At 33.7% G+C, this 27,794-nt stretch overlaps 2 protein-coding genes across 10 annotated transcripts in view; one reads left to right on the forward strand and one right to left on the reverse strand.

Moving 5' to 3' along the window:
- The window catches only part of LOC145959659 (dual specificity calcium/calmodulin-dependent 3',5'-cyclic nucleotide phosphodiesterase 1), a 100,876-nt gene that overhangs the window by 32,702 nt on the left and 40,380 nt on the right, over nt 1-27,794 (forward strand). For 3 of the 8 annotated variants that reach the window (XM_083078707.1, XM_083078711.1, XM_083078714.1), the window contains exon 1: nt 7,938-9,954. The exons of the other annotated variants lie outside the window; for them this stretch is intronic. In XM_083078707.1, coding sequence (XP_082934833.1) covers nt 9,783-9,954 — 172 coding nt within the window. In that variant the 5' untranslated portion in view covers nt 7,938-9,782. Of the gene's footprint in view, nt 1-7,937; nt 9,955-27,794 lie in introns of those variants that run through there. 8 annotated transcript variants of the gene reach the window in all.
- LOC145959660 (maltase 1-like) lies at nt 21,423-27,771 on the reverse strand. Of its 2 annotated transcripts, XM_083078715.1 has the most exons (8): nt 27,546-27,767; nt 26,323-26,510; nt 25,941-26,204; nt 25,544-25,792; nt 25,208-25,390; nt 23,729-23,984; nt 23,072-23,411; nt 21,858-22,975 (listed from the first exon to the last, which is right to left on the reverse strand). In XM_083078715.1, exons 1-8 carry the CDS (start codon nt 27,706-27,708, stop codon nt 22,822-22,824), a joined length of 1,797 nt encoding a protein of 598 aa, XP_082934841.1. In that variant the 5' UTR covers nt 27,709-27,767; the 3' UTR covers nt 21,858-22,821. The 2 variants fall into 2 exon arrangements, with proteins under 2 accessions (XP_082934842.1, XP_082934841.1); XM_083078716.1 differs by lacking the exon at nt 23,072-23,411 and having other exon boundaries at nt 21,423-22,491; nt 27,546-27,771.

The raw sequence follows: 27,794 nt of genomic DNA on the forward strand, positions 1-27,794 counted from the left end.
TTCGATGAATATTTCTCTGTTCGTTGAATGCGCATCTATTATCGATCATTCTGCGTATATCTCTAATGCAATAATAAAATATTCATAGTCGAGATGAATATTCACTATCAGAATATTCCTTTATGAAAAGTGAAAAACTAAATAAAATATAAAAATAAATATACGAAATAAATGTAAAATTCAAATAGTACGCACGATAATAAAAAGAGCAAAAAAATGCTATGAGGTTCTTTATCTTTTGCGTAATGGAAAATTAAATAAAATGGCTTAGAATTAAATGCAAACTTATATATTTCGAGTGCCGAATCGAGCATAAAAAATATTCATTTGCGATTGTAATATTTATTTATAAATGAACAATATGTGACGGAATGATAAGGATGTAGGAATTAAAGTGACTATATCCGAATGGTGATGAAAAGAAGAAAGAAAAATATATTCACACAAGAGAGAGAGTAAATGTCTTCGATTACTAATACGTTTACTTCTAAAACGCGAATGGCACAGTAAACATCACGTACAGTGAATTATCCGTGCGCGTATTTACTGACGTGCGTCATCGCGAACGATGCATTTGTCCAGAGACATTGATGTATCTTTCGCTGTGCGTTCAAAGGTGAAGGTCGCAAACTTGCGCGCATCGTGTCGTTTCATCGCTCGTATGCAAATTTCATGGGTCTCGTTTGCGAGAACAGAGGCACCGACATCTTCAACATCCGCCACGTTTCGGTGGGTTTCGCCATTTAAAAAGAATGAACATTCCTAACATTCCGCTGCGAGGAAAATGATATTAGTTGACGCGATTAAATTATTCTCATTGGAGATCGATAGATGGGTAGAGATCGAGGGTTAATTTTAATAATAAACACATTTAATGTCATTTAATGCGTTAGACGAGAATTGAATTGATAATCAAGTTGCTTGATATTACATTTTACAAATAATAATGTATTATTAAAAGACAGATATTTTTTTTATTTATGGCCGAAGCATGAATAATTACACAGAAAAAAAATAAGTATCAAATCAAAACTTATATACTTGAACTAACGCGTTCATTGTTTCGTATATACGCAACAATTTATAATCTTTTTAAAAGAATTTAATAATTTTAAATTTTAACAATATTATAGTCTTATTTTAATATTGTAATTGTCATCTCAAGAATATATAATTATTTAATTCTACTTTAAGAAAATTATAATCTTTGATTTAAAAATGTTATTTTCTATCTAACATTGTTTCTTTTCCATTCAAGAAAATTAAATCTTAAATCATAAAAATATATTTTTCTTGATTGAACTATATAAAATGGCTTTATTTAAGTAAGCAATTATTCAAGCAATTATATTTTTCTTTAATTAACACAATTATTCAAGCAATTATATTTTTCTTTAATTAACACAATATAATCTCATTTCAAGATTTCTATGTTAAAACTAAATATATTTTCAAAACAAGAATATCCTTTTTTTCTGTGTATCTATTATACGATATTTCGTTTATTCTTCAATTTATTTGTGTATACAATTGCTCAAAATCGTTTATACATTTATGGCTTAGATTTTATTTGTATTGAAAAATCAAAAACATTAATTTGAACAAAAATTTTCCTCTCCACTAATACACAAGTTTTGTCAATCGATATTGGAGCAACATGGAATGGCAGTAATGAAAACAAGATAACTAAAGGAAACGCGTGGTTTTAATTATGTCGAACATTAATATCCCTTTTGTTAATGCCTATGAAATTAACCGGAAATGTCGTAGCCTGCCGTAATTTCCGGTGGAGGTCGGTAAAGCAGTACTAGGATACTACGAGAAAATCGATCGCATTGTGCCTGGTTTGTGAACGGTATATGCTGGAAACTTGTAGCGCGTATGCTAGGATACTGCAGGGAGCTGCAGACGGAACTTTATGCTTCATGCTCACTTCTTAAATCTTAATTAAGCGCAATTTAATCTCGCGCGTCCGCGAAATGACCGAGTTCTTTCGCAAGGTGAAAATCATTACTTATGGAATTGTACCTCTATTTAATGACAATTTTGAATGAAATTTCTAAAATTTCCCCAATTATCGTGACCTTTTACGCGCGAATGACAAGTAAAACATGAATTACACGTATCGTTGCTAAAGGTACCATTTCGTTAAAGTGCTACTCGACAATAATATCTGTAAATGTTTCGATTGAAGAACTGTGAAGAAATTTTAAACTGAAATGCGCAGAAAAGATGCAATTACGATGAGTTGCGATGGATCGCTCTTGTCTTTCGGATAATATCTTAGGGTTTATCTTATATTGTCTTATCTATCGACCGCGCGATAAAAGTGATGACGAAAAGCTAGGAATATAAACCCAGTGTGTCCGCAATGTTCTGTGACAATAGAGGCGCGGTGACATCGTAAAACTGCGTAAAACGATTTCAGACGATGTTATTTATGTTGTAATTCTCACAGGTCACACGACACGCGAGTTACGATCAGCATAATCGAAAGTCATAACGCTCGTCGCTTGGTCGATGCCGGCAGCTCGACGACGGTCACCGTCGATCGATCCACACTCGACATATGTTCCGACTGACATTCGGCGCATCTCTGAAATATCCGACGAGGCTATCGTCCCTAGATATATTTCCATCGACATTCTATCTCGCGAAATAAGTACGCGCGCAAAAGTTGCGCGTGAGAATATTTTCCGCGATGATCCAATTGTTTGGCGTAGAAACGCGTAGAAATGCGTCGGGATATTACAGCGATGATATCATAATGGTGGGATACAATACACGCGTCCTTATGAAAAATCACCCATCTATAGAGCAAAAGCGATCAATCATGGGTGACAAATTTCCTCGTTCGATAAAATAACGTCTATAAAATGGATCTTCTCTTAATGAAAACATCATAGAACATTGCGCGCGCGTGATTCGAACACGGTAAAAAACATTTTGTATTTCTGTTAAAATTTTCTCGTGTAAAAATTGTTGTGTTAAATTTTTAACATACTCTTATGTTAATGTAACATATTGTCGTTGCGTTATTTTGACATTTCTGCGTTGAGTTAATATTTACCGTTTCTAAAAGTTAAAACAACACAATTAATATGTAAATGCACGAATTTTTGATGAAATATGTTATATGTTAAAATGAACAGATAAGTGTTATTTTTCTCTCTATAACAGTTTCCATATGTTAAATCGACATATTTCTTCTGTTATTTATCACAAGAAAATGTAATTTATCATATAAAAATATAAGAATAACATTTTCTTTTAATTAAATTTAACATTATAAATATGTTAATTTAACATAAACTTTATTTCCAGATAACGTTTAAGTGTTACACTTTTGTGTTAATTTTTCACATATTACTTGTGTTATTTATTTACATACTTGCCTTCTGTTAAATTAACATTAAAATTAGAGTGGATAAATTGGGACATGTGAAATATGTTAAATTTAACACAAAATTTTTTACTGTGAACTATGCATTATCATCAATTTTTGCTAAACTGTATCCATAGTTGGAATTTTTTTTGGAAAAAATTCTAGACTCGTGGGGCATCGGAGATTCATAATTTTCAGAAACATCGCATCAACGCGAAACGTTTCATATCTCGTCGACGGATGCGAATTACGACGATGCGAGTTTTTGTCACGTAGCTCTTTTGTAGCGAATTTCGTCAAAATACTCTCGTGAGGTCTTAAATTGAAATAGTTGGGGGGGGGCAAGAGGGGGAGCGGAGCTTACTAAACCTTGATTGAATTCGGGTTGTGCGAAATTAGGCCAGAGTTTACGCGCCTGCGGTGTATTTTGACTTAAGCTCGGATTACGTGCGGTCACCGTTGAAATCGCGCGGCTGATTTTGATTCTACACGATGACAGTTTCAACAGTTTCTCGCGGTAAAGAGAACTCGCGCGCTGCTTTAATTTGAATATTTTAATTAATCGCGGAGCGTACGACAAAGTTATAATATTTCGCCGGACACTTTTTGATATTACATTTAATCAGATTATTGCGCCGCTATTACTGGTCTCTCGGCGCGTATGCAGATTTTAATTAAATTAACGAATGGTACATTTGCGGACGAGGAAATGATTTACTCGAGCCATTGTTCCTAATGTTTTAATTGATCTAATTTCGCATGCTCGCCTAGGAAGAAATTGGACTCGAAAAACTTGCGATACACTAACATTAATTAACATGTATATTAATTGTAATTCTCGCTGCAAAATTAATTAATATACTTCCATGTTACGTAATATGTGCTCATGCGTGCAAAATTATCGAGTCTTTATTACATCCAACGATCGTATAGCGCTTAATTGCTCATTTATTCGCTCGAGTTGTTCTTCTTATCGCGAATATTATACGATATTCTCCGTTGAAATTTTTTTAAACGTCATTAATGGCGGGTACGGTTATTTATCTTGGATTTTTGTAGAAAGAGCGTTCGCACAGTCGCTAGAGAGAGGCGGCGCGATTATAGCCGAGGGCGCACGTTTATTCGACGGCGGGCTTTTAGAGCAAACAAAAGCGGAATCCCGCTTTTATAGAAGATTAATGCCTCGACCACGAGGATAAACGGTACACATTTAGCTGCAAAGGCCAGTGCGTTTTCGAGAGGTCAAAGAAGTTCGCTCGAGCTCGACGTTCATGATTGAGTACAACTTGAGGTACGAGCTTCCTCTTCGTGGCTTTTAAGTAAAAGTGCTACTGCTCGCCACTCTATATATATACACAAGTGGCGATACTCGCGGAATTAATTCGCGGTAGTTTGGTACGCATGACAAACAGGAAACGATTGTGTTTCATCGTTAAAGCTACGAACAAAACGTCTCTGCCAATTGGATCATCGTCTATTACGTAGCGTTTATTATCGGGCCGATAATGATCGATAATTGGCGCGAGATAAAGTCGACAAAGAAACGCGCACCGCGCGGATAAAACTATATATAGATGTAGATCCCTGTGCACAATTGACTTGACATTGATTCAATCCGGTAACCCGGGTCGTCACATTTGTTTTCTGTTTAATGAACACGTGGATATAAATTGATGGATACATATTCATCGTTATTAAGCGCCCTGCGTGTAATAAATAGAGATGAACTTGGCGAACCGCGGTGTTTTTATTGTAAAAATATCCATGTTGTAGTGACGGCGAGTCGGGTGCATCGCTTGTGCAGCTTTTATATCGTCGCAGGATTTACGCTTCCTCTTTCATCCCTCCTCCAGCCTGCCTCCCGTCTTCACTTTGCACTACTTTGAATTGATTTAATTGTCCGTATACAATATTTACGATTGTTCGTGGCCGCACATGTTTTGGAATGATGCGTTGTAGAAAGATGTTATAGATCATTTTATCAAATTAAATTAAATTTAGATTTACCAATGTTTTATAAGATGAAATATTTTTCGCATAGTTCTTTGAAGATGATAATTTCTTATCGTTGGTATTATTTTTCTTAGAGAGCGAAATATATAAATTTGTCAAGCTTATTTGATAATAATCTTGCATTATTCGAGTAAAATAATTTTGCGTTTTTATATTATTAATATTATATATATAATTTAATATTATGGTATAAAAGATTTCAAACAAATCAATTTTTTTATTTCATAAAATAGAATGTTTGTGTACGTACGAGAGAGCGAGAGAAAGAGTTTAAACAAGAAGCAAATACAGGAAAAGTGGAGAGTATATCGCTACTCGTCAAGTGCAGAGCGTCAAAGGAAATTTCGCTAAAACAAGCGTGGGATAAAGTTTGTGCGCTATTCCGTAGTATTTGCGATTGGTACATCCTGTTTTGAAAATCAATCATTCGTTGAATGTACATCAAAGACACCGTTTCTTTTCATCACCGCTCTTCTTTTCTTTTTTTTTCTTTTCTTTCCTTTCCTTTCTTTTATCAGAACGCTGTACATAGGTAAACTTTGCCCATTTGTACGCACAAGTTGTTCATCGAATATAATAATATCTCTCTTATATTTTCGAGCAAACAGCGTGCTTCTCCAACGAGCGGATTAATTCGTCAAATACAGATTTATTCAACGAATCACTTGGCTGTATTCACTCGTATTCGCACTGAAATTAATGCATATGTTTGTACGACATGCGAATGATTTCATCGGGATAAAAAAGCGGGAAAAAAGAAAGACAAATGTACGTAAGACGGATGTGTGTGGGTGAAAAGAAACGTGTAAGAGACAAAAGGGGAAAAGAGGAAGAGAAAAGATTGGTGGCGATCCGAGCTACGGAGAGACGATGAAGAAGGGTTTCTCGAAGCAGGGGTTCGTTTTGAGGAGGGTTGGTGGAAACGGCTCGGCAGCAAGATTATCTTGCCGCTAAATTGACGTCCCTTTCGCAGACACGCGCGACTAGCCGTAATCGAAATTGTTCCCGCCTCCCTTCCTCCCTTTCCTCTCTTTTCCTTTGTCAGGACAGAAATATCGCGAGTAGAATGCATTTGCATTTATAATAAACGCCAGCTACTGCACAGCCTATCTGGCTCGCTACTATACCGTTTCGTTATAATCTGCTGTTCTTCTCTAGGGTTGTAATTCCGACGGCAAAAAAAGAGGGTTGGTCTTCTTTACATTGTAAGATTTTGGGCAGAGAAACAGAAATTTACGTGTTGAAAGATGTTTGCTTTTAAAGAATGTGCCATATCTAAAGGAAAAAATATGATTTTTTAAATTATTATGCGATTATTTCGCGTTAAATATACATGTGCTATAATATTTTCAATTTAAAATTTAAAATTTTAATATCTTATGTACGTATGATGTGATAATATTCTTCTTTCACTTATTTTGCTATTAGCAATAAAATGCAATTTTATTAGCTCACATTTGATTATTATATTTAAATTATTATACTTTGCACGTTACGTGAAATATGAATCATAAAAATGTCGAATTACAAACATGGGCAATTATTTTTTAAAAAGACTTTTTTTTTCTTTTTCCTCTTTGCTCTTCCACGCTTCTTCCCTCGAGGAATGTACCTTAGATAGGCGGCTGATCAAATGGTCGATCCATAGCGAACAGTGATTCGATGGTATTGTGAAGAGCTAATCGTGTGAAATTCATGTGTCCCTTGGTATTTCGGTCAGCGAGCAAGATAAAGAATTATCGCTGTGTTCGAAAGAGGATGGGACTATAGATTACTAGCGAACGCTACTCGAAAAAAAATCGAATAGTCGATCGCAGGAATTCCGCGTCGAATCCGAGAGCGAGTCTCGACGACCCGATTGTACCCTAGCTCCCGCATTTCTTTGAAGATTTTCTCGTATCGCAATATATATCGATCGATTAATCGCGATTGTAAGAACCAATCCGTTATGTTTGTCGCTAAATGTTACATTAATCTCGAGAGAAAAGTTCAAGATGTGTGTTCTACTACGATACTTTTTAAAGCTTACTTTTTGCAGCTGGAAATGGATCGCGGGTATTCCCTTTGACCATCTTCCTTGTTATATCACTGACAGTGGATAAATGAAAATAACATAAAGCAAAAAAGAAACGTAGCGACACGGAATTATCGCGTACATCGCGCATCATTACGCAGGGCCGATGGCGAAATAAACGATGGAGAAAGTATCGGAAGATGTATAGATACGCAGGTAGGCACGCATACCTGAGAAGAGACATGCGTCGCAGGTACGCGTGCAAGCGAAGGAGAAGGAGCAAAGAGCACGTCGGCGAGTCTCGGTCGAGGTAGAGAGATGGACGAAGAGGAGGAGATGTCGAAGGGAGAGAAGCCGACGAGAAACAGGGAGCGAGAGCGAGAGATGGAGAACGAATAGAGGCGGTTGGATAGAGAGAAAGGCCAAACGGGTTGTCGGGGTGTCGGGAGCGGGACGTGGCGAAGGGAAGGGAGGACGGACACGACGAGAGGTGGAGGTTTCGAGTGGTTCAGTTGTAGCGGCACCGTGGCTGAGATCGGATGCGCGTGTCCATCGTCTTCCTTCCGGCGACTCGCGTGTCGGGGCCACGCGCGCGTGACTTCTTCGTCCGGTTCGTCCCGCTCGTCCCGTCGCCTCGCCTCGTCTCGCCTCGTCTCGTCTCGCTCACCGGTGTCCGATCAGCCGCGCGGCTCTTCTACTGATCTCGCGGCGCCCGCGTCGACCTTCCGTTTTCACTAGAGGCGAACCGTCCGCACGAAACTTTCAAACGACTACTGCCTCGCCGTAAAATCTCGGCTATAAAAAGCCTCTTGGAAGAGCAGCTACTCGAACGTTGAGTTTCGATGTAGACGGCATTGTTCTCCATCGATGACATTTTTATCACAAATTTGAAAAGAAACGCGTCTGCGTTTAATCGAGGCGACGAGTGAAAATTTAAAAAAATCGCAGCAATTCTGCTCCGACAGCGCACAGGTGTAAGAGAAAGAGTTCCTCGTTGACTCGATCGCGAAAAAAAGAGGAAAAAAGAAATGTAGAGGCAGGCATGATGGTACGCGTGTTGTCGTGCACTCTCGAAATGATATTCCGCAAAAAGTCATGCGTGATGTGTCGGAAACGAAACGGCCTAGGCGCGCCGGTGCACCGATGTACGGGTAACCAACCTGCGGGGTTAACGTTATGGTAACGTGAATCGATCGCCTTGATTTTCGTTCTCCCCCCGTAACATCTGTCACGGCAAGAACTCGTGATCGGACTGCGTGCATGTTACGAGAACCGTGTTTCGAGTGAATCTGTCGGGAGTATCTTTCGCGACATTATTGCGAATTATTCTACAATGTTAACATTTCTCTACGCTTGAAAGTGCGCGATTTTTCCGAAATATTGCTCTCTAACTTTTTTAACTTTTCATCGAAAGGACACGCGGAGAAGAGGGGGAAAGAGGAGTGACTTTGCTGCGTATCATGAACATGGCGTATGCGTCGTTTCTCTCTCTCTAGGAATCACCGGCCGGCAATTACACGCTGTCGATTGCGACAGAGAAGTTCTGTAATCAAGAAGGACACGTTTTCCGATCGGAACATGGACGAAATTGTGATAAATGTTTGTTCCTACGACGAATACGACCAAATGCGAAATTAAAATTGATTAAACATAAGAGACTTTTATTCTCGTCAAAAATCGAAACAATCAAGAGATAATATGCGTGAATCCCTCTTAAATACATATCAGTATACTACACCCTAGTATCATGGTTAGCGACGACAGATAAAGACAAATGCATTCTGTGATATGATTTTTATGCCTTTTTAAGGAGAGATGGAAGCTTTTATTTGCGCCAATTGAAAATTAAACTGATGTATCGTCGGTGCTTTTGAAAGAATGAACGATAATGCGGACTTTCAGACAACTCGATAAGATTTAACGTTCATACAATAAAAGCACAACTGATATTATCTCCAAACCATCGCAGCGAAATGCAAAAATTAACACAATTTCATTATTTGAATCATAAAGACCTCCTCCTTCCTTTATTAGCTTAACGAGGAAAGCTTGAAATCACGAGGAGAGACGGTTCCGTGATATAAAAACTAACTACTAAAACGTAGACTTTACAACGCGCGGATTATATCGATGCCATGTCGGATAAGAAAAAGAAAATTGCGAGTCAATTGGACCCTTGTCGCCGCAATGGAATTTAAAGAGGAATTTAAGCATCAATTGACGGCAGGATAATGCGAGAGATGCAAGGCGTACATATATATAAAATTAATAAGTACCTAATAGTTATATATGCGAAAGAATGGAGTCTCATATGCCTGCTTATGGCGACGATATCGAGGAAATAAGGCTCGGTAGTCGGGATTGACAACAATGTCTAGACCAGGCAAAGATCCGGTGCAGAAGTGCCACTCAGATCCGGGTGCTGCAGGTACTTCATGCAGCCTAAGCAAGCGGATCTCAAGGAGGCAAGTGCCATGCATTCCATCCTCACCGAATACACGCAAATGTGTGTTAACCTTGGATGGATACAGTTACGTGATCGGTGAGTGAAGACACGATAATATCCCAAATATATGATACACAACAATAATGTATAAATAAATATCAAGAATATATAAACGAACAAGCAGTAATAACAAACATAATAATTTCCTATGTGAGGCGTTTATTTCAATAATCCCACCTTCAAGAAAAGTAGACATTAGTCTCGCGACAAAAGTTTATTAAAGTCTATGAAATAATAGTCCTTCCTCGGTGTTTCTTAATTAGGGCATAAAGTGTAAAATAAAATAATGAAAAAATTAACACTTTAATCCCACGGTTTTTTAAAACGAATTTTCGAATAGAGACCATTGTTAGCAACGATTATTAGTTGAGATTAAATGTTCAAAATTTAATCTTTAATTTAATCGCAAATAAAAAATAAAAAATAAAAATTTTATCAAAGCTTTATTCCCAACTTTTGTTTTGGCTGCATAATACTAGATTTTGTACTTTTTACCTATTTAAATCGTTGTTTTATTTTATTCTCGCCAAAGGTTTAATTTGCAAATACGTGAGCTTAATTTGCAACGCGAGTGCATTTGTGTAGTTCTGAGGCTTCTGTGATAAACAGTTTTGTTATCCCGAAGGATAATTAGCATTTTAAAGCTCGCCGCAAGAGATGTAACGTGGTTACATTATCATTACACGAGTTTACGACATTGTACTCACACATTAATGTCTCTTGTGTCCCTATTTAAGATTATGCACGTGCTTGAACCCGGCTTTAATATCTATAAATACATGAATGCTAACAAGTTAATGAATTATACAAGTTGTACATTATTGTAAGATTACTCAAGTATATGAAAGATAAAATTATTACAAATAATTTTATTAATAACAAAACATAATTTATATAATACAAAATAATATAAAACGCGGATTAACAAATTTAAAAAGATAAATTTTAAAAAATTCTCTCATTTTTTTTTGCACATAATTGACTAATGATTTACATTTCATTTCTACTAATTACATTTTTTATATAAATTTGAGAATAAAAACTTGTAGGATTCATTTAATCCGTTAATTTACCCTCGAAAAGTTTCAACGAACAATAGTTTTTTTTAATTATAAAACAAAAACGTCAATTGCACGTGTTGTATATACATATGCATGTCCTACATTTACTCTTACATTATTTAGACACGTGATGAAGGATGGTTTTTATATGCGAAAAGTTTTATATTCCGCCGACTTAATTAATCCAATCGTGTGTGCGAACAAGGTAAAGAATATGGAACAAGTTTCTATTTATTAGTAACAAAAATTACTACAAGTAATGTAATATCTTGGAAACACGCCAGTACAGATATCCTTAAAATAAAATTCAGTTCATATATATCGTCGGAAAGTTCAAAGAAAATGCGCGCCTTTTATATAATAGTTGAACTATAATTGACATTTCTTTTGTTTTTGAACTTATGCTCGACACATCTTTTTATATCGTCATCACCAAAAGACTCGGCATTATCACGAAGAATGCATGCTTTTCAAATTTCACGTATTCAAACATTTTTAACGCATTCTTGAAGCAACTTTCGTCGCGATGAAACAAAACTTGGATGTTTCTCAAATAATAAAAGGTTACAATCCATCTACGAGCTCAACGTGTATCGATCTCTTATGTGTACTCTTGCGGAAGTTTTATATTTTCACGATCGCGACGAAAAAAAAAAGCTATCGCTCCCTCAGGTCCAATTATAGGTTTCCTATGTTCTAAACTCGAAATATTGGAAAGCCTACGTGTTGCCAAATATTCTTCACGAGATCAATATTTCGATGCATTCTACTTGTGAGAATAAAATTATTATGACACTTTGATCTCGGAACTTTGCGATATTTCGAGATGTCTATTTTAATGTCCATCTTCGAAAGATGTACTTTCGAAATTTCTTATCGATTTAATGTGTTATATTTGCGCATCGTTTATACAAGTTTCGTTTGAAATTCAATTATCTCGCAAAGTTTAAATAGAGTGTAGATGAGAGAGAAGGTCTTATGTGCAAGAAAATATAATACCCATATGTACAGTTAGATGCTGTGCACAGATACGATAAACTATTGGCGGAAATTTGTTCTTTGCACAACCGACGATCGTTTAAAATAAAAGTTGCAAGCAACTATGTATTATTCATGAACGAAAGTTCGTGACTCGATGCTTTTCTTCTGCTGTGCCGCATATATAACACGTAATATGATTATTTCCGCATTATCCGTTGTGATAAGCGATCATTAGAGCCGTGCGCGCTCGACGAGCGCAATCAATGCCCGGTAACAATTTAATTTAGAATTAATCCGACGTTTCTCCGCTGCTCATTTAGTAGGCGGAATACGGTCTCAATGTAATTATAATCTCGCTATTAATAATTAACGACTGCTCGCGGTATGCATATTCCAATCGCGACATCTCGCTGCATATCACATAGCATAACATATATCGCGTGTGTAACGTTCGAGAGGCGTAATGTATCGCGGACATTCAACCGAAAAAGCCACACGCGAACGTGCGAGGGCAGTTATTAAGAATTATGCAAATCTGGACCGCCGCGCCACGCAGAGCGCTTTGCACTTATCTCGCATGCATTAATGCGGCAGAAAACAAGAGCGAAACGTGTTTGCGTCCCTTCCTGGTTAATCTTATTTTTCTCTCGGGACACGACAGAGGGAGGGAGAGAGAGAGAAAGAGAGAGAAAAAGAGAGAAAAAGAGAAAAAGAGAGACCGTGTGTTAATATGGGCCGCGTACATGGTCGCCGCTACTGCAACTCGACGTAACTCGAAAACTACTATCATTAAAGCGAATTCAAAAGAGGTAGTTTGCAAAAAGAAAACGGGTCGCCCGCGGTTGATGAAAGACGTACACTTCGTTTTAAAAACTTTTCATTTTTCTCATCCACTCTTATTTTCTTTGTTTTCTTCCCCTTTTTTTCTATGCGTCTTTGCTCGTTAAATTTCTTCAACGTATCTCGACAGACTTTACTCCCCAACGACTTTTATTCAACTATACACGCGGTATACAAACATACGTGAGATTAAAAAATACCTGTGTTCTTTTCCTCTTACAATTTTGCGGGATATCTCGAATGCGGATATTTGCCGGAAAATCTCTTTATCCGTCGGGTCTCCAGCCGCTACAGAAGTTTGGGGTCGGAAACGAGATCCATTTAATGAGATTAACGTCTTTTATCAGCGTCCATCTTTGCATCGCTCTTCTCACACTCGACTTAACTCGACTTTTCCGCCGGCTGATTGCGAGAAAATTGATTCGATCGTTGTTTGTGACAAAATTATTCATGCGATTAAACTTCTTTGAGCGCGCCTATCCATTTCCCCTAATATATATAAGTCGAGGGATGTAATAGAATTGTCGCGGCATTTCCAATCTGCAGATTTAATTAATCTTGTGACATTTGGCGGAAGAGGAAGTTTATGTTTTTATTTTCATGCTCGATCTCTGTTATCATACGCGAATCACTACATCGTTTATCAATTTACTCTGACGTTGGCCATCGCAAAACTACGCAGTAACGCATAAATCAACTTAATCAAGTTGTGTAAAAAAAAACTATCAAATGAATGCCCCATTTTCTTTATACGTGGTGAAAGTTCAAACGCAAGTTTCATAATTATATATAACTGTAGAATACATTTATTTATACATTGAGCTGGATAGATAAACAAATGGATAGATGTACAAATATGTAGTCGAATTTCTTACCAATTCGATATAACAATGATATTAATTGCTTTCGTCTTAAATATCGTTACAACGATCGTCAATGTTTACATGCATCCGCTAACATCCACTTATTCGATCGATCTCACATAAACGTCGCGTTTTACTCGGTCAATTAATTGCCCGTCTCGAATTGCTCTTGTATGATTTATGTATGCTATGAAATATAATGAACGCAAATAATTTTCTGTTTCTATTCAGAAAGCACTCGAAATACCTAGATGCACTCAAAATACCTACATGTTGCTAGTCAGTTTTATACATGTATATTTCTTTATAATTTCTATCCTTGTTCGATTTAATTTGATTTTAATTGTTTGTACTTGGATTGCGAACAATCATCACAAATAATCGCTACGATTTGTCGAGTAAAAAAGTACAAATGAGAAGATAAGACAAATGAACGTTATTAAAGTGAAATAGCCAAATTATTGAAACCTTTTTTCATCGATATATAAAAGGGAGTTCGCTGTTTGCACTTTGTAATTAAACTGATTTATATATAATAATACATCACACATATTTACTTTTAAATATACAATATATTGATTAACTTTTCCTTTAATTGTGGATATAAACTGTGTAGGAAAAAAGAAAAAATTTTGTGACGTTTGCCTTGACACTCGAAACAGCATTTTCACTCGATGATGTGTGCAATCAATTGAAATCTGTACAATGTCGAGTTTGCAAGGAAGGATAAGAAATAGAAAATATTGATTTTCCTTTGTGTGTGACTTTGCTGGCTTCGTTAAATTGTCTTGAATTAACGTTTTTGTGGAAGGAACGAACGTTGATCGAGGAACATTGATCTTTGAGCAAGTTTATTTGTCATTTTCTTTAAGAAAGAGGAGAAGCTTCATCAAAGCTTTTCTCGCTGTCTTGACAAATGACTCTATTTTTATCTTAACTAATATGTTTTCTGTACAAATCAATTTCGAATATTTGGAGAAAAAAAGAGAAAGAGGGACATGCGCGGCATAGTTACTTTATAAGCTTACACAATTAAGAGATTGAGACATATTCTCTAGAAAAAATTGCATATTTCTTTTATTTAAATTAATAATTATTCTTGATTGAAAAAAATTACTTGGCATGCAAAAGCACATGAAAACATGTAAATTGCTTTTTTTGTATTAATTCTCCCTAACGAGTCTTTGCGAATTAATGATTTCGCCACTGCTATTCGTCAATACGCAAAATAATTTAGACACGAGTGAAGCGACTGGGATCACGTTCAGTATATTCGCATTTTGATTCACGATTTATTTTCTGTAGGCTCAGCAATGATATGAAAACAGCCCGCTTTAATGGAAGAAGACTCCTAATCGTTTGACCTCGTTTTAAATTACAGTGAATTTAATTTTTGTTTGTTTTGAAGAAGTTTGCGACTAAAGATCTGCGCACGTGCCACTACGGTTCGGTGAGCTCTCCCATTATTTCGGAAATAAAACTCTCTTGTCAGTTTAGCAATATCTATTGTACGACATTTAGTCGTTATTGACGTTTACTCTTCCACATACTTGTCATCAAACTGTTAATTAGACGATGTTAAATGACACACATCCATTAGAAACTTGCGATGAGCAACAACATTCGGAAGCAAAAATCTAACAAATTTTTTTTATATGATTAATTATTAAAGAAACGATATTTTAGAAAAAATTATATTATGGATATATCGTTGTTAAAACAATTCTTTAAAACAATTCATCTATAATACGCATTTTGCGTTTATCAAAACGGTGACATGGCTTAACGAATTTTCGCATTAGAAAAGAGGGCAACTGGCCAAATGCTGGTAAGAACTTCGAACTCCCATTGGACTGTAAAACGACTATGCCAAGTGCGACTAAACTTGGAGAACAATTCTGTTCATGTCGGTCACACCACTGGGATTTGTTTTATTAGAAATTTTACAAAACCTTTAAATTTGTTAAAGCTTGAAACAAAAATTTTCGATGATACTTGAACAGTTTTGCTTAAATCGTAATATCAATGTTATTTAAAAATAAAAATTATTGTATCTTGGGATTTTTTTTATAATGAAAAAAAGGTAATTTAATGATAATTGAAAGATTCCCAAAATATATGCTTAAATGATTTGATTTAAAGGATTTGTATATATTTGTGAATATATATTTATATATTGATAATTATCTCAGAAAAGAGAAAACTTATTTTCCAAAAGAGAGAAATATTTCTTATTTCAAACATATATTTTATATATATGATATAATTACCGCAAATTGATCATCTCAAAATTGAAAAAAAAATAATTTAGAACTTATTGTTGTTCAATAATAAAATTATAACACCTAACATATTAATTTGCAAAATATAAATATATCATTCAAATTGTGTAAGATAACGTCTAAAAAATAATTGATATAAATATTCAAATTATATATAGCAATATCCAAAGTAATTAAGAATTAAATTGATAGATATTTAATAAAAGAAACAATTACCTGAAAAATAATTTCTTTTGATAAATAATAAGTTTAATAGTTTATCTCACGGTTGCTCCACTGACGTCCGATGCCTCCTCGAGCCTTTTCCTCCTCTTGTGTTTATCCGTTGCTATTTCTTGCAAATATTTACTCATGAAAGCATGATTAATTACGATTCTGCGCACTAATTAGCAAAATACGACGATTGCTTTACATTTTGTACAGCACTCCCGATGTTAATTGATGCGTCTTTATTATATTGCGATGAGAAACAGGCGAAAATTCTGATCTGTACAGCTCTCGAAAATTGCGAGATTAAATTCATGCGCAATTCATTACGACGATGCTACATCTGTTGCCAGCAAACAGTTTTCGTTTCAAAACTATTATTTGAATTATAACATAAGAGAGTATAAATATATATATAATAGATGAAATAAAATTATATATTTCTAATATATAATATTCGAAAATTGTTGTTGTTTACTAGTCGCGCGACAAATTTTGATGGACAAAAATACGCATTTTAATAAGTCGATATACAAGTGCCGATTTTTTACAGTTAATATAAATATAAATAATTATAAATATCAAGTACGTGAAAAGATATATGATTGTAATTAAATACATTGCAACGCTATTCAATTCGAAATCGATCCCTTCCGCAATGTTTTGTTAATAACTCAAAATGATAGTAGTAATTTTACTCCGATATTGTGCAACATTAAAATCCAATTAATACCTAATTAATTGCTAGTGAAACGCGTTATATAAATATGCTACCAAAATATACGATCAAGAAATAATTTAAGTTGCGTGAAAAAATATATATTTAATGAATTGTTGTATTTCGACGCTTATGAATTGTTAATCGTGAAAATTAATCAAACAAATTGATCATTGTTCGTAATATACTATATATTGTGTTTGTGAAATTTCTTAATTCTTTTCACGATATTTTAAAAGATAACTTTGCTTTTCGAGTCTCACGCAAGCTATATAAATAATAGTGTGTTTTGTATATACGTACATTATAAAGAACGGAATGAATACAAATAATTGTATGGGGAAGAGGTGGGAGTCTTTCATCCCTTCCCTATTCATGAAGCGCTTTAGTACGTATGTCTTGACTCCTGACCTTGTCATTCATATCGCGAAGGTGAGCGTCGTAAGACGTATGTCGCATTATCTTTCGATATAGTATCCGAAAAGTAACAAAAGATATCAAGCGAGAAAATGTATTAATCACGATTATTAACTTGCGCGATTAATTTCCGCGATTAAATATTTATAAACAATGACATGTATGGAAACAATGGCAATTCATTAAAACATTTACATATTTCACGCGATTTACACTGATTATGAATGTTGATTATTGTATTTTCGAAAGATATACATTGTGCGTTAACTAGTTATTAATAAAATTTTAATTGCGCGATATCGAAATAAAGTTGTTGGTGTCATTTTCAGTCGTTAATGGAACACTTTGCAGATACAGAATCGTATTAATTTTGAACGAGCGGCAATATTACAATCACTTTTAATTATATAGTTGATATTTATTAATTGCTTATTGAAAATTCGATTTTCGTAATAGGTTGTCAAAATGCGTATTTTATATGATTTTACGTGATTTAAATCTATCGAGAATAGTTAAAACATCGTATCATTGTCGGATGTTGTATTTTTTACATATGTTTATTTTTTATTTTAATGTACATATTTATTGAGTTATAGTTATAATGCGATATATTCATTATCAATTAATATCTGTTAACGCGCTAGTAATTTTTCGAAACGATTTTAACTTTATACGAACTTTATATGACTTTAACTTGTTTCGTTATTTTCGTCATTGTAATATAATAAAATAAACGCGTTGTGCTTGATAGTTGATATCGGGAATGATGTGCAAAGCATTCTGTTGAAGTGTGCGCATAATTAACTTTACTTTCGTGAGTTGGCGTGTGAATACCATGATGAAGTGGAAAAAAAAGAATTAACGAAAGAGGAAGAGAAGGCTTAGGGCATCAGGCAACGACGAAACAGCCATGAGGTAAGTAATTCTTATAACTTATTTATCATTTATTATATGTAAAATTAATTACTCTTTTATCTCCGCCATTTTCACTCATGATTTATTTTATCATTGTATAATATAATGCTAGTGTTTGTAAAGTATTTTGTTCTTTTATTTTAAAATATTTAAAATATTTTTTAATTAATGTTACATAAATATTATTTCATTATATTGTGTTTAAAATTTATTTTGATCATATTTTATGAAAATTTATATTATAAAAGTATTTTCGCGGAAATTGTGTAAGTTTTTTTTCATTAAGAAAGCTAAAAATTTAATTGCTTCAAAAATTATTTTTTTGGATTATTAATTAATTTGGATATTGCTTTATAATATAATTTGGACATATATACAGGGTGTCCCTGAGCATAAGCTCACGCACTTGTGAGGAGGTAGAGCGCAGTAAATTAAATAAAGAAATCCTATTCCATGTAACGATTTTTGTAATAATAATAGAAATATTAATTATTGAAAGTTCATCACAGTTACTTTCAAGGTCAATTTTAAGATTGACAGAGGCACTTTCAGAAAAAACGTTTGATACAAAAGTTTCTTATTTTTTCACGTACAATTCGAATCTGTAATAAAAAGTATCATGTTCCCCTAAAAAAATTCAACTTCCGATCCGGATGGCGATTTCCGGTTGAAATCAAAAGTTGAAAATATCACCATTTGATAGAGCGTACCCGATTTATTTAAAAATTGTTCGCGATTTTTGACAAAAGCCATTTATTTTCATTTTAAAAGGAGTGTACGGGTGGTTTGGGACACCCTGTATATTTATATATATATATTTCACAGTGTGAGTACTATAATTTCGTTATGCATCGGTTCGGAGTTCTAAATTATTGAATAAAAAGACAATTGTATTTGTTAGCAGAGTTTTTGTTGCTCGATCGCGCGTTTTATCTTTCCCAAAAATTTCGATTTCTCTTTTTTTTTACCGCAGTATCATATACGAAGACAAGTTAGATAACACTTTATTCTGTACTGATTCGCGATACTTTTACTTGTGTACCGGTTTGATATTTACACTCGGATAGATTGGAATACGTTTACGGACAGTGCTCACACATTCATCGTTATATTTATTCAAACTGCTGTAATATTGAAACGATTAGAAGAAGCTTATAAGGAACAAGTTTTTTATTGCTACAAAATATATGTATATTTTATTTAGTTTGTAAAATAAAAACGCGCTAATTGCGTTAATTTGTATTTTTAAAATTCTTGAAACTCGTTGACTGGATTATTCAGTATACTTTAATTGGCTGGAGTACTGCGTATATAAAATGTAACATTTCACAAATATTGTCGATAATGGAAAATATATCACGTCCTATTCAAAGTCGTTAGGTTAATTTAAATTTAATTGAATAAGAGAGAGAGAGAGAAATATTACACGCAAATACTTTTTTGAGCAAAATAACAAAATAATTAGAGGTAAAAATTGCCAGAGTAAATGGCAATGTGTGTATATAGTTCAACTTTATAAAAGTAATTTTGCAATTAACCGAGTGTATATAGATATACGATATAATAATTGTTAATAGTTGCTATATAATCATGCAACACGACAAATTTGTTTGATTCATCGCAAAGGCTCGCTTGAGGAGAAACAGTAGAAGGTTTATTTGAAATTCATTTAACTTTTGCGATACGATATTCTCTCTACCAATGTAGCAAATTTTTAAAAAATTTGTAGCATAACGATAAAGCTTTATTTTATCGCAGTACATATGTCTCCCTTATCTTTATTTTCGATGTCGAAATAAATTATCTTTATTTCGACGCTATTCTTAAATTATTACATTAGTTAAAAGTACTTTATTATTTCATGGCATGTTATTTAATTAACGGAGAATTGTTTTCAATTTTTTTACGCAAAATTATACGATTTTTAAAACGATAGGATATATCGAAATTTTCTGTTGCTTCTTTTAATATTGATGATTACTTTTAATACATGATTTTGCTATTCTTTTGCGAGTATATTTCCCATGCATAATTGAAATTGAAATAGAATAACACATTTGCACATCAGAGATGTAGAGAATTTGATGACACCCATCTTCAATAGAACTTTATCGACTTTCGGAGACCAGTGATTAAACGAACGGAAGTTTGCCAGCATAGCGAACGATTTATTGCCAATAGGTAGGCGACGTTTTGACGTCGGGTATTTGCCTCTCGGGATAAATACCTCTGCTCGTGACGGAAATGCAGGAATAATCGAATAATAAAATTTACGAGAATAAGTCCGTTCAATTTATAGACACGATATGCCTGCTTAATATAAACTCTATCTCTTTTATCGATTTCAAAAGAATTCTGTTTTTCTCTTTTTAGCTCATTATGTCAGTCATATATGCAACATCATCGAGAAGTTTGAGACAATTTCTTCTTTTGAAAAGACACGGACGTCATTATAAAGTTCTACTTACGAGCAAAGAAACCCTGTGGGTTATTATATCCCGCTATTATATCCCGCATTTATGTCGAAAAGAAGAAATTAAATATGTATCAGTACATATATATATATATATATATATATATATATATATATATATGTATATATATTTCTATATTAATTAATTTCTATATTATTAAAATTCGCACACGAATTTGGCTCCCAATTTAAATTTTATTTTATTTAAAACTATTTGTATTTTTCATCTTATCGCAATAATTCGTAAACATTGTTTCGCGTTGTTCTTAGCAAATGAAGAAATTGTAGAGATTCTAATATACAAATCAATACAGAGAATAAATAAGAAAATAATTGTGTTTTAAAGGTTTATCAAACATTCACACGATGCTTCTTCTGTTCATCTCAATCAAAAGTTTGCAAGTGTAGAATGATCGAGGACAATAAATCATTTTCCTTGTACGACAGTACGTTACGAATGTCTTCTGTTCGAGAGTATGTGATATCGATGTTTCCACCGAATGCATAATTCATACTTTGAAAGCGCGACACTGAGAACGGATGCTGCGGGGTGATGCTATTCGATAAGCGACCCGTTTATTATCCATTCCAATCGCGACTACGTGTTGAATTGTTGTGAATTTCGCAAAATTATTCGTGCAATTCGCAATAATTTCACGAATTTAATTTTTTTATTCATTTATTTATATTAGAGGACGATGATTGTTAATATTCGAGAGATTCGTTTAACAAATATTAAATACTCGATTTTGAAATATTTGATCTGTTTTATTTTCCGCGTAATATTTTAATCGCATCTATAATCTCTAAAACTTTAAGTTAATTTAGGAAACATATAAAAGAAACGTTAATAATTATAGTATTTATAGAGTTTTTTTATGCAAGAGTCTCTAGCATATTTTTATGACAAGAGTTTAAATTTTTTATTATATATAGCATGAACATATATATATTTTGCCCTTTCCAAGTGCCATTGCGACTTTTTGCTGGCAGCATTTTTATTAACGGAACAGCATGACGGTCGTTTATTAAGCATAAAGGTTAGCCGCAAGAATTTTAATATTAAGATGCGCAGTTACTGAGAAAATAGCGTTGCGCTATTAGTGACATCGTATATATTACGATCTTGGCGCTAAAACAATGTTGAATATGAATATTTCTAGAAGATGACGCACAGCATGCTAATTTTTGACTTTTATGGACATTATTAGAGAAAATTATTATTATTTCTTTATAAAATATAAAGATATAAATAATCATAATTCACTACAATACAGAGCTTTTATAATTATACATTTATAAATGCTGCTTTCAATATTTTTCTACGTAGGTACACGTATCACGGGATCTTGCGCTATGTTTTTCTAGGCACACTTATTTATTTACTCGTATATATCAAGATTGAGTTAATCGACTCGATCGTGAAAACGTATTATTCACTAGCGGAATACGTTTCTATGTAGATTAAGATGTCACCGCCTAATCTGATTCAGACTGAATGTTGACGCGAATACAAAGAAAAAAATGTTAAAATTGAGGCTGGATAAAATGTGAGCTCGATAGAATATAACTCGATATCGAGATTACTTCGTCGCTCGTCCGCGCCGTTTGATCCTGTTGCTAATCTCTCGTGAAGATTCCCGCGTACGCAGATATTTTTCCATCACTCGGGATTAGATGCATAAATTGGTTTCATCATCCATGTGTAACGAATTATCGATTCAGTCGCTAAAGCGAAATAAACTTTATCTAAAAAAATGCTCTTCCCACGTACGCAAGACGGAAGAAGCAGAGTCTATGATCGCATGCGATGGATCTAAAAGAGAACGAGAACTTTTGACATTTCTAACGTGCACATTAGAAAATAATTATTATTACACTACAAACGACATTTATGATATGCCGTGCATGGCATTTATATTATCATATTTCTGAATTCGACGTTTTCTGCAACATGCTGTATATCTATAAATGAGGAATTTAAATTGACGTCGTTAATAATCATAATTAATGGAATCAAGAGAGAGTGATATACCTAGGTATAATTAGTAGCATAGATTCTTATCGCGATATTATTACAATTATAACGAGCAGCAAGTTTTCATCGTTAATTTTAATTATTTTAATTATTATTTTAATATTTTTTTTATTTATACAATGTTATTATTAAAAAAGATAGCGCTAGTATAATTGTTTGAAGAGAAGCAACGTATTCCGCTGGTGCTTTGGAGCTTGGGTAAGCTCGGAAAACTATCGAAACTTTTGGTGGGATAGAGACGTTATTCAGCTCAATAATTTGACTAAAAAGACACAAAAATAAAAGATTGATTTTCTTCGTAATTATCTTGCGATATATATGCGATAATAATTTGAATTTATTAAAGAGTGCCGCTTACTTTTGTCTTATTCCGGAGCCCACGCTCGCTACTTTAATCACACCGCTCTTGAATCCCGTCAAGACTCTTGTTAAATCAACCTCTCGCTTGTCTTTGACTGAGAAATTTATCAATAGCGTCACGGCTTCTTCGCTCGTTTTTCGTAGGATATATAAAATGGTGTTATTTACAACATCAACACTCAATGATCCAAATTTGAGCGCGTCCGATGTATTACGTAATGTTGTCAGAGCGCGATAAACATTATAGTGAGATTCAATTTGATGCTGTTCTATTAGTAAATTTATATTAGTATAGTTTTCGTGAATCGGTAGCCATGTCTTATTGGCATTGCTGAAACCTATTGATAAAATTAATAAGGAATATTGAATAATGAGATAACGCAATGACATTTCAGAATATCGCGAATTTTTCCCATGACTCTTTTTCGTAATTTAGAGTGTTTGATTTTTGAAATATTCAATTTGCATTAATAATATTTAATTTCTTCCGGCATCTGAAGTCGAGATGATATCGTACACGCTTTAGAATTTTCTTGTTACACGTGTAATTTTATTTTATTTTTAACTCTTTTATATAAGTAGAGAGAGAAAGAGTTGGAAAGAAAGAGCTTTAATGCAAAGACGGATTTATATCTTTCCGTCGTTGTATATATACCTGCATTATAGTGAAAACTCCATTGAAATGGCGTGCGAACGGGATCACGAGATCGACTTTGGTATTTCTCTTTGCCCGCGTTACAAGCTGAAGGATCCTGTGTATTTTCCCAACTTATGTCCATTTTATCAACCATCCCTATTTCTTCGCCATAGTATGTAACTGCTACACCTGGCAGTATCATGGCTAACATTGTCATCTGATCGGCCCTCCCGGGGAAACGCGAAGCAGTACGATTACGATCATGATTCCCCATCTATGGATATTTTGTTCGCTTGCAGATTATACAAAGTATTACTCATTTTGCGTGCATATGTACAGGGTGTCAGGGCAATCTCTTCCCCACAAAAAAAGCTCTTGTAGCTTACCTCGAGAGCTTTTCAAAACACTATAATAAAGTATTTTTTTCATCGAGTACTTTTCGAGGCTTGAAATAACCTCTTAATTTTATATAAACCATAAAATATTATCTTAATTTTATATAAACCATGAAATATCTAGTAAAATATTCACTTTTCGATTATCTTACCTTAATACTTTTATGTATAAAATAATAAAAGGTATCAATTGGTGTAAAGAAAACACGTAATTGTTTCGAAGAAACAATATGTAATTTGCAATTAATAATTACATATTTTTTTTTAAAAACAACTATGTTTTTTCTTTACACCAATTGATTCCTCTCATTATTTTGTACATAAAAGTATTAAGGTAAGATAATTGAAAAATGAATATTTTACTAGATATTTTATGGTTTATGTAAAAATTAAGAAATTATTTCAAGCTTCATAACTCGAAAAGTACTCGATGAAAAAATACTTTATTATAGTGTTTTGAAAAGCTCTCGAGGTAAGCTACAAGAGCTTTCTTTTGGAAAGAGATTGCCCTGACACCCTGTATATATGTAAACGTATTAAAATACACTTAGCAAGCAATTGTATAAATTTACCGCAACATTTTACGCAGTTGTCATTGAAATACGCTTCGAATTATATTATAATGCATTTACATATATTGATTATATTATTACACATATAGAATTACACAATGGTGCATTTTTAAAATGCACCATTTGTGGCTTGGCTTTAATCACTGAAGCGTTTATTAACATTATTAACCAATTCTTGATTTACACACTCGGATCTTTTATAATTCACGTTTATAAAACGCAAATATAACTAGCGTAAATTGTATTTAACATGTATTTATTATATATACGTATATTGCAAATTAAATTTAATAATGCAAATTACAATATTCAAAAATTTTCAATTCGAATAATTTTGATTGAATTTATATTCTCTTGCCATATTATATTCTACCGTGTTATGATATTTTCTCCATCAACGAAAAGAACTTCAATAATAATGTTTGTGCAGTTATCAGATTAGATTTAGTTTCCAAATTAGATATTTCATATCATTGTCTCTCATAGTGTATGATATAAAATTGAAATAGATAAGAATAATGTTTTCTTACCACCCAGTTAGCGACGCTACCTTTGGGCATTGCCTTCATCCAGCTCTCTATTATCTCTTTAAATACAAAAGCGTCCGAAGCATCGGTCGCATTCGTGATAAAATAAAAGTTGAATGGAATAGAACCGTAATTGTAATATTTGATAGTGTTTTCTAATGTAGCGTATGCTTCAATCAGCATCACCTAGCGTAAGTAAGCAAAAATATGAATGTTATTAATTAGTATATATATGCAATAGATAGTTCTTCATTAACGTAGCGCGTTAAACTAATTTTAACTTTTTAAAAACGATGCATTATTGAACACAGTACATAAAACGTTAAAAGAAAAATGTACCTTTTCGCTTGTATTATGTTGATAAGCATATTCATCCAAGATTTTCCTCCAACTTAGTACCAAGTTGTACGTCTCTGGCTGATCCGTTGTAAATATGTGATTTAGAGAGTCATATTCGTAGTCATCTTTCGTCGCAGGTTCTATACCGCTTGTAGGTTCATCCAAAGTGTAATTTGTTTCGAAGAGATGCGGCACTGCATCCACGCGAAATCCATCCACGCCTTTCCTCAACCAATATAGAATAGTTTCCTAAAACGACATAATAAAAATGAATATACGGTGATTTAATAATTGCGCATGCGTAGATGCATTACGTGCATTTGCGCCGTGAATCTTGTCTATAATTGAAGGATATTGCAGGATTAATAACTCTACTTCTCGTAAAATATAATTATACCTTCATTTCCTCTTGTACCTCGGGATTAGTATAATTCAAATCTGGTTGCTTTTTATGGAATTGATGAAGATACCATTGCTCACGGATTGAGTTGTATTCCCAAGCCGAACCACCGAACACGCTTAACCAATTATTTGGTGGCTGTTCATTACTTTTTCCATCTGCCCATATATAGTAATGTTCATATTTGCCGGTACGATTTATGCTCTCTTGAAACCAATAATGTTCGTCGGAAGTATGATTAGGCACGAGATCGAGTATAATCTGGGAATCGAGTGAAAAATACATATTAATAAAATTTAATATTAATAAAATTATCCCTGGAATTTAAACCATAAAATCGATTTTTTTAGACAAGCGCGATTATTTTATTATCGATTACCTTTAATCCTAGGTGTTTAGCACGTGCCAAAAGATTTTCAAAATCTGTCATTTTGCCGAATATTTTGTCGATATCTTTGAAATCCGAAATGTCATATCCAAAATCGACCATGGGACTTCGATTGATAGGTGACAGCCATATCGCCCCTACTCCGGATGTCACAAAATGTTCGAGTTTGCTCGTTATACCTGTTAACGGGGAAAGATCGATACATGAATGACACTAGTGTAATAAATTTATAATAATAACGTTTAACAAAATTTTGTTATTTCATCAACCAAAAATTTTCAACGATACAAATTTATACAAAATACATATACGAAACAATAATCTCTTCTTCCTCAGAATTATGATAAGAGAAAATGTGAAATATTTAAAGCAAATATTCTTATGGAATACTTTTGAAACATTACATCGTGTTAAGTGTACTTTGAGATAAGAATCTTTATCACATAGAAAAATCATGAGACTTCGAAACAAACATGGAGACTTGCAATACAAGTATATAAATACAGTTAAAATCATTTATTATATTTTACGTCGCATTTTTTTACACATTGTATAGCGATTTGCTGAGTGAAATAATTATAATAATATTTATTGCAATATTTTATACTTAATATTTACTTAAATTTATCTCAAATTGAATAATGACATATACATGCAATATGATGTTTAAAAATAAATGTATAAAAATAAACGTATAAAAACGATTTAATAACAATAATAATAATAATAACAATAGAGAAAATAAAAGTAGAATCAAACAAAATTATGAGTGAAATGAAGAGTGGCAATAGATCGAAATAAAGAAAGAAATGAAGAAGATAGAGAAAGAAAGAGCAGAAAAATAAGAATTAATAATACATTCTAATGTATTTAAATATATAATATAATCACTTTATATAGTAAGAAAATAAGTTTTTTTCTCTCGTCGTAATATATATATTATAAGTGCAACATGATGACAAAACTATCACAGGTAAATCCACTATACGACAATGGACGTTACGTCCCCGTTACGAAACTGTTTTGTCTTCACGAACGATGTGTAATTATGTGCTGGGCAGGCATATGTGCGTCACAGCGTCATTTTCGTCGATGCTTATCGCGAAAATCACTATGTGGAGGAAGACGAAGCGTAGGAAGAGAGACAAGTTGAATGCGATGTGTGCCATCTCGACGCTCATTGAGGTCTTTTCATTCTTTCCGTCCTCTCTTACCTTTGAGATCACCAACGCCGTCGTCATCAGAGTCCATAAAACTGCGAGGGTAAATCTGATAGAAAACCGTGTGATTCCACCATCCTCGGTTGAGGATCTCCCCCGAGATAAGAGTGACCGTCGCTAGCAGACTTAGGAGGATGTGATATCGCGATATGAACATCTTCACGATTACGCGGCGCGTTTGTCAACGTCGTAATTTATATGTGAAGTGGACAATGTTGGTAGCAAGAACTGACGCTCGAAGAT

This window comes from Camponotus vicinus, unplaced genomic scaffold (genome assembly GCF_025532165.1).
Source record: "Camponotus vicinus isolate PSW18456_S1 unplaced genomic scaffold, iyCamVici1.0 SCAF_1, whole genome shotgun sequence".
NCBI lineage: Eukaryota > Metazoa > Arthropoda > Insecta > Hymenoptera > Formicidae > Camponotus > Camponotus vicinus.

Excerpts from the sequence above, each read along its gene's own strand:
- LOC145959660 (XM_083078715.1), bottom strand. The coding sequence starts at position 27,708 with ATGTTCATATCGCGATATCACATCCTCCTAAGTCTGCTAGCGACGGTC. Across the intron at positions 26,511-27,545 it reads CGGCGTTGGTGATCTCAAAG|GTATAACGAGCAAACTCGAA; the intron begins GTAAGAGAGGAC and ends CCCCGTTAACAG. Across the intron at positions 25,391-25,543 it reads AACATAATACAAGCGAAAAG|GTGATGCTGATTGAAGCATA; the intron begins GTACATTTTTCT and ends TACTTACGCTAG.